At 32.2% G+C, this 8,942-nt stretch overlaps 1 protein-coding gene across 7 annotated transcripts in view; it reads right to left on the bottom strand.

Annotated features, from left to right (window-relative positions):
- LOC143225288 (uncharacterized) overlaps nucleotides 1-7,796 on the bottom strand; it is a 66,773-nt gene extending 58,977 nt beyond the window's left edge. For 6 of the 7 annotated variants that reach the window (XM_076454429.1, XM_076454424.1, XM_076454423.1 and 3 more), the window contains exons 1-2: nucleotides 7,641-7,796; nucleotides 7,436-7,537 (exon numbers count right to left, since the gene is read on the bottom strand). In XM_076454429.1, coding sequence (XP_076310544.1) covers nucleotides 7,436-7,438 — 3 coding nt within the window. In that variant the 5' untranslated portion in view covers nucleotides 7,439-7,537; nucleotides 7,641-7,796. Of the gene's footprint in view, nucleotides 1-251; nucleotides 394-7,435; nucleotides 7,538-7,640 lie in introns of those variants that run through there. The other variant, XM_076454427.1, reaches the window with a different exon arrangement.
- Nucleotides 7,797-8,942: the final 1,146 nt, after the last annotated feature.

The following is an 8,942-nucleotide window of genomic DNA, read 5'->3' on the forward strand; positions in this document are numbered from 1 at the left end:
ATTATTGAAACATAGAAGCTTTTGGTAAAACCTTGTGCCTTTAATAAAGTTTTTAAATATTTATATTGGTGTAGTTTTAAACCTTGTGCTACGCAGATTTTAATATCAGCATTCGAAAATAAAAGGCAACCCTACCACCTTCTCCAACATACTGAATCATTAATATCGGTTTATACTGTTAAAATTAAACAGGAGAAAAAGGCTTAGGTTAGAGTGAAGATAGCGATAACGAAGAGGCGAGTTAAACTTACGGTCAAAGTTCGAGTTGTCGACAATGGACAAAAGGTGCGGAATCAAAATAAATCGTTCAGAGCTAATTGTAAGAAAAATGAACAAATACAACGCAGATAAACATTTTAACAATCATAGTCCACGGTGTGAATAAAAACACAACCCAGTCGTCCTCAAACGTTTTTGTTTACAAACCACTCGATTATTTATCTCGGATACTATGCTGTTCCATTCCCCTTAATTAAGCAACCTTTCCATGGACCACTGAAACAGAAGATAAACACTTAGAATAATAATAAAAAACGACAGACAATCAACAAGTGGAGCTGAGTCGAAACAGTAACTTCGAAGAGATTTTTGTAAATAAAAAATATGGTACTTTAAAAAATAATTTTCCTGTTTTTGTAGGACATCAGAGTATTGGATACGAGAGCTGTTTCAACTGAAATCATTGACTAGCATAGCTCGAACAGTATGACAACTGGTACTTACGAGAACGCCTACACGAGTTTTTAGTCTCCTTCGCGATTTATCAGTTTAAAAGATATAACAATTAATGATGTCACGTGACACACACAAACTACATATCCTTGTTAGTGTGATGTCAAACAGCGCGGATTAAGAGTCACTAACAAATTTAGTACAAATATTTCAGTAGGTTCAGTTCTTGACTGTGAATGCAGATGTCATATATTACAAGCTACTTGTTACTAAATTAAACGTTCCTATCAGGTTTAAAAACTTCCTCCTATTAAAACGAAATCAAGAAACAAAACTAAAGAAATAGTTCTGGTCCAATAGAAGATACTGTTAGGCCGAAACGTGCGTGAGACTTGTATTGATGTACCATGTGCAAAACATGTGGGAGTAAAGGAAAACAAGCCCTTTCTATTTCAATACCACGATAGATGGGCTTGGCTTGTAGGGAGGTCTTTGTATATTTACTGTAAAGGACGTACGTACGGTGAGTGCACTTTAACGCCCAAGTGTACGATAGCCATACAACATAGGTTCCATATTTAGCAAGCCATGGAGAGTTTTACGTTTACAAAACTGTCATTATTGTTTAAAAACTAAAGGAAAATATTTCCCAGTTCAATACTAGGTTAACTTCAGAACTTAACCACCAATCGATAATCACACATTACTCTCTCTAAAAGGTGTAATATAAAATAAATTTCGTTTCTGGGGTTGAACTTCTCGATTTTTGAATAGGGAAACATTAAAACATTCATTCCACACAAGTATATGCGAAAATAGATAACTGAAATTTAACGCATGAACTAGTGAGTTAAATTCAGTAACAAATTACAAAATTGATCCCATCGGACGTATTTGTATCCATCGACTGTCAGTGTGTGGTGAATATCACGTGTAGTAAAGCTTATGATGAGATGAGTTACTATTTAACAAATACTGTTGACGTGTCTCGAGAATATTAAAGTACGTTGGTACAAGTACAGCACTTCTAATTTTCAGCCTTGAAGTTTCATGTGACTGTTGTACACATTTTTCGCCGCTAGGGCGAAACTGATCATCTATGATGCAAATATTCCGTAACATTGTTACCACATTAAATAAGCCAAGTATAAAATAAACACACACACACGTATATATAAGTCATGACCGTTTTGCATGTAATTTACACATTTTTCCTACAAGAAGGTAACTGTACAAAAAGCTTCCAATAACGACGCTAATTCAAGTTATTTTCACCGTCTGTGATAAAGTTTTAACCTTAACTCGATATACATCGCTAAGTACAGACTCGCTAGCGTGTATTGTCAATAGGGTAGCCCACTGTTACATTGATAAGAAAGAAGCAAGCAACAAGTCTATTAGCCAAAACTGCAATACAGGTAATAACTGTTACTAACCCTAGATTTAGGCATTGGCTTACTGGGCTGAAGTCCATGACTTCACACTAATTAAGAAGCTTCAAGCTATGACTAAATGTATTGTAAGTATAGATTCTGTCTCTAGGAGACCTCTTAAGTTGAAAAGCCTAGGAACAAGAAAACCCTTGATTGGCCTTGGTTGTTACAGCCAGAAGAAACAAGTAACACAGTAAAAGAAATCTATTAATCTACACTGTCAAACGGGTAGTCGTTGCTACAGCCAGAAGACACAAGCTGCACAGTAGTAACAAGTCAATTACTCTGTGTTATCATAAAATTAGTGTATATTACACGAACCAATAATTGTGTTTCTGAATAAGAATACACAGTTCAGCATTTCTTCATTAAAACTTACAGTTAAATAAATACCTTAATACGTGACTGTCCAATCATTTCCCTATACATTTAAATAACTGACATTGTTTCTTTACACATTCAAATGATTATTTCTTGCTGCCAAACTGTTTCCTTAAACGTTTAAACTTTCAGTTAGACAACCTTATGTAGAAAATAATGGAATAGACTTGAATCAAATAGTTATTAATACCTTTGTGGTAATTAGAAAGATTGAGAGATTAAAAATAAAGTATCTGGACCAGACATAGTTTTCCTAAGGGTTTTATATGAAGCCAAAGACCAGTTTAAAAAAGAAAAACACCTTTAAATGTTGGTAGAGTAATGATTATTGCACAAATGTTTGAGGATTGAAGAGATGTGTGATGCCAAGTTTTGTTTCTGAAGGGGTGGTAACTGTTCTCATATTAGAGGCCAGTTTGTCTTACTTTTGGAGTAGGAAAACTTCTGAATGTGATAAACCAAGCACAAGTTATAGAAGGGTTCATTAATGGGTTTAACTAATCTATTGCCTCTTTGAGGATATCACTTGTCATCTGATGACATAAAATAATGCAGACTTGGTGCATTTAGATTTTCAAAAACTTTCAATTGGATACCACAAAGGGTAGCTAAGAAAATCACACAAGAAGAGTTTGGATTTTAGGATAGTTAGATGAGAGAAAATTCAGATATTTTCAATGGATTTTAGCCAAACTGGGTGCTAATTATTGAGTGTCTGAGGAGTTAGTTCTTATAACATTGCTTTTTCTTATTACAGTTAACAATATCATAAAAGTTAGTGGAGTTTACTAATAACACTAAACTATTGAATATTTATAGCTGTATAAGGATAAAGATGTATTACAGATCAATTGTAAAGTTGGGAAAATATTTAGTAAATGACCTTTAATTACAGTAAATGTAAGGTGATACATTTAGATATTATAACTTGAATGATACCTTTAGTACAGTTGGAAACCCAATTACCAACATGATTAAAGAAAAGAAGCTCAGCATAATGTTGATGGATAAGTGACCTAAGTGATGGTCTACTTTTTAATACATTGAGTGATGTATAATAAAAGAGGTAATTAACATTTTGCCATAAAAGATGTAAAATGTTTATGCAAACCATGTTTTTTTTGATTTTTCATGACTAGTACATAATATATTTTTCATTTATTTTTTACACTAAATAACTCAGGTGTAACATATATTAAGAATTTTTGCAAAAGGAAAGTACAACCACAGTTCCATATTTCTATCTTATGTGATGCAATTTTTCTCTCATGAAAGATGTTATATTGCTCGAGAAGTTGAACATGGAAGAATGAAGCAATTTTGACGTATCTGATGAAGCACATACACCATCCATATCAGAGAAAATAAATTACATATTTTCCATCTGGTACAACTTAATTTGAATTTTACTACCACTAAATGTAACATTGAAAAACAGAAAAAATAATCAGAAATCAATGAAATAATTGAAATTTTAAAAAGTTTCTCTTTTATATCTGTTTTCCACAAAAAATTACTTTTAATTAATACCACATGAATATAATTGACTAAATTTGAAATTTAACCAATGACTAATTCATAACATATCACCTAATAAGCATTGAAGCATCATAAAATTTAATATGCCAAATCAAAACTCACTGACCATAATCCATATATTGTACCCAGAAAAAAAAAGTTTAACAGAATCATAGACAGGAGTGTATATGCAACATACGAAAACTCATACAAAAATATATTAATTCTATAAACACCCTAAACAGTACAACTACACAATTCTAAAAGCAGTGAAAGGCAATACTATAGCTATAATGAACACAGATGAATATATTTAAAAAAAATGAACAGCTTATCAAATACAAACAAATTTAAACTAATAAACACAAATCCAACTGAAGCACATGAATACAAATTAAAAAAATACCACTACAAATGACAAAAACCAACACAATATCAGAAAACCTTTATTCTTACCTATGCAGGACTGACTTGCACACACCACTATTATACTGTACCCCCAAACCTCATTGTCCACTATGACCCATAATGTTGACTTGTGAATCACTTAACTACAACCTCAGTAAATACACAGTGAGGGCATTTTCTAAATATGCAACATATTTGCAAAGACTCTTAATTCTATTTGCAACCAACTAAACCATAAAGCCTCAATGGCCAGGTTTGATGTAATCTCCGTCTCACAGAAGTTCCAACCACTGAAGCCTGCAAGATGCTTTAGAGCTTTATATCCAAGACCGCAATCCATTGATACACATCCCCAGCAACCAATTAGCAATCCTTACCTTATAGAATTCACTACCACAAAAACTAACTTTATGTTCAATGACCAAAACTACCTACAAATAAATGGTCAAAGTATGTGGAATCCCATGTCACCAGTTCAAGCCAACATTTTTATGACATTAAATCTCAAGTGATAAATTCAGCCTTACACCCACCACTATACAGGTACACATTCATTGACAATATAATTGCTGGATTCACATTTACAGAACACACAGTTTGTTTTCAACCACGTTAACTCTATACACCCAAACATTAAGTTCACCTGTGAACAGGAAAAAGTTAATCAAATTGCATTTCTCAACCTTAAGATCACAAAAACCGATACAATTCAAAACAGAAATCAACAGAAAATTCACCCATACTGGATTATACATTACCTGAGACTCAGCACAAGCAGCAAAACAAAAAACAAGATATTAAGAAATGAAATAAACACTGCCACAAAACTATGCTCACCCAATAAAACAGATGAAATCAACAAAATAAAACAATACTTCACCAACATCAAATTTCCTCCAAAAAAAAAAAAAAAAAATTATATGCACACATCTAGACCAACAACACAATCAACAACTTATAATAAATCCAAAGATACAACAAACTACAAAACCTTACACCACTGCATACCATATATTCCCAACATCAGCAAAAAATAACAAAATCTGAAACAAACTCAAACAAAATATGACATTCCAGTAAACACCAAATTTATTAAAAAACCAGGTACAAAACTAAAGTACATACTATGAAAAAAATTACACTGACAAACAACACCAACATTATTTATAAAATACAATGCAACAATTGCTACAACTTCTATATTGCAGAAATGAGCAGAAAAATGGAAACCAGATTCAAAGAACACAAAAGAATACCTTCACAAGTTTTCGAACACTACAAATCAAATAAACACCACATAACCATAGAAAACACCCAGATACTAAATAGGGAAACAAATATAAACAAATGCAAAATCAAAGAAGCCTTATTTACCCAACAACTAAAACCAAAATTAACCAATATATAAAGGAACACCTTTATATCTATATTAATTAATAATCTAGCATCTAACTGTAACATCCACAACAATCCCGAACCCACTTACACTTTTGTCCCTAAGACATATGCCTGCCAAAGGTCAGTTGCAAACTCTCTCTGTTAACCTGAAAATGACCTATGAAGGTCAAAACGTTGTTCTCTGCTTTATTAGCAAAAGTGTTAATACCCATACCAGCAGTACTGAGATATATTTTACTTCAAGTCGGTTTCTCGTCATCACGAATATGCACGTTCTGTTTATTAAGCAGAAAAACTAAACATTTTGAAGTTTAAAATACATTTATCTGGATTGGAATTACAAACAGTTATAGTTAATAAAGTTTTTACTTTAATGATGTAACAGCTGTTAGTTTTCCAGTAATTAACAAAATGCACACTTGATATTATGTGATACAATGTAAGAAAGTTATTGGTTAAAAAATATTAAATACAATTAACAAATAACCAACAGTAACAGAGGGTTACTGTGGTTTCTGCCTGGACAAATTCCAAAATAAATGAACATTAAAGTGTCAGAATTGGAAAATGAAAATTTTTATTTGTATTCAGAAAAAAAACAAACAATCAACTTATAAGTTCTATACTTTAAATTATCGATAAAGATACTCAATCACTGCACAGATTTAATTTTTCATTGAACTTAATTACAAAATTAATTAATTATTCTGTTTCCTAGTTTTAATCGAATACTGATTCTTACAAAGTGACATTACATAAACAAAGCACTTTTAACTCTACCCAACATTAAATCAAGTGCTGACTGAAGCAGCAGTGAACTGGAAAGATGATGTCATTCAATACTAAGGCAAATATGGTCTGGAGGTTTAGGATATTCTATTTAACTGCCAAACCTTCTGTAAATACACAGATTGCTAAGATGACAACACATTTAAAACTTTGAGCTATCTTCATACTAATCTTCCTGGTTGTTGTATAAATACATCTTTTTCGTGTTTTTTTTTATCTTGTCAATTTTTCTAAGTGAAAAACATTTAATTTGAAAATGAATTCAGTAGAGAAATAGACAATGTATATTTATTCTATCATAACCCTTTCTTCAGAGTTACAAGTTCTCAGTTATATATACATCAACCTTTGAAACAAATAAAACTTATGATACTGCATATCAAACTGAAAGCATTGAGATTACCTTATATATTATAAACCTAACACTTGCAATACTATTAGTAATAGTAATACATATACTATTTTATTCCACATCACAATAATAGTATGAAATTGAAATAATTTGGTGTTTTTACAGTATTTCCTTTGGAAGCAGTTTTTGTTTTTTATAAATCAGGCTTAACTTCCAATGAATACGACAGACCAGACCTGTCTACTAGTACTATTATTATTATTATATATACTATAGTACTATTAGTTATTTATAATATTATCATAACTTCGTCAGCCAAGCAATCTGTTAATAATATATAGTGTTATTACATTTACTGTCTGATACTCAGTGAAGAATGGTAGTTATATTAACATATTCTGCTTTTTACAGCCATACCTCGTTTTCAAAGCAGAATATTTAGTAATAATTATCCAAATCCGAGTGAAAATAATAAAATACTTACCATATCTTCATTAGTCGAACCAAACTTCTTTGTATTCCTTCTCTATTCTAACACATACTAGAGGTTCTGAGCAGAGCTGAGAAAGCAGGTCGCAACGTAGGCCTACCAATGAAAAAAATGTCTTGTATTACAAATTTCAACCATCTAATAGTCGAAATATCCAATATACAAAAATGTACCATCTCCACTACTTTTGTTAACTTACCTATTTACAATGTAAAAACATTTGGGTGATCTAACATATAACATACGTTAATTGAACAAATGCACTAACATTAATTAACGAATAACAAACCACAGCCCTAATTTTGCTTATAACTACTAAGTACATATATACAAAACACAGACAGAAGCTTTCAAACCTCGGCGCCCTCTAGCTAAAAGTAACTGTGTTATAGCTTGGGCCAACAAAATAAATGTTACATGATTGAACATTTTTTAAGCGAAAGTCTATGAATCATTAATGTTCTTGAATTGATGTTTATTTCTTTAAAAATATATGTAAAAAAGTGCGATATAATAGTATTTCCTTTTTTATCAATCAAACAAAGTAATAAATTCAAATAAATTTAATATTAGTAACGATACGAAATTCCAATTATTTATAAATATTTTGAGTTATTTATATTTTATGTTCATATGTTATCATTCGATCTCGAAAAGGTTATAAACTAGCGGTTATTTTGCCATTACTAACGCCTGTATTCGTTGTAAAGACATTTTTAACTCTGACATGAGTTGATTTGGTTTTGAATAGCTAAAAATGAATAATCTGACAAAATTAACTTTCTAATTTTATATAAAACGGGAATAACATCTATTAAAAAAACATGAGTGGTTTCAAAGCAACCTTGCTAAATAAACAAAAATACAGTTTTATAAATAATAAATAACGTGAAAATAAGGGAAAGAGGCTAATCAAATAGCAATGAAAATAACAATTATAAGGCAACCATAAGGCAAGTGTTATTTCTAAAAACTAATTTCATGAACAGTAAGTTTGTTTGTTTTGGAATTTCGCACAAAGCTACTCGAGGGCTATCTGTGCTAGCCGTCCCTAATTTAGCAGTATAAGACTAGAGGGAAGGCAGCTAGTCATCACCACCCACCGCCAACTCTTGGGCTACTCTTTTACCAACGAATAGTGGGATTGACCGTCACATTATAACGCCCCCACGGCTGGGAGGGCGAGCATGTAGGCCATGCGACGCATGAACAGTAAGTAAAATGTTGCGAACCCGCGATCCCTCCAGGATTACAGAGTCGCACGCCTTACGCGCTAGGCCATGCCAGGCCCATGAACAGTAAGTAAAATGTTGTTGATTTAGCACAAAACATCCCGTCGCGCCAAACATGCTGCTTCAGCCGTGGGGCGTTATAATGTGAGAGTAGCTCAAGAGTTTGCGGAAGGTGGTGATGACTCTCTTGCCTTCCCTCTAGTCTTACACTGCTAAATTAGGGACGGCTAACACAGATAGCCCTCGAGTAGCTTTGTGCAAAATTCAAA

The sequence above is a fragment of the Tachypleus tridentatus genome, chromosome 9, assembly GCF_004210375.1.
Source record: "Tachypleus tridentatus isolate NWPU-2018 chromosome 9, ASM421037v1, whole genome shotgun sequence".
In the NCBI taxonomy this organism is placed as follows: Eukaryota; Metazoa; Arthropoda; class Merostomata; order Xiphosura; family Limulidae; genus Tachypleus; species Tachypleus tridentatus.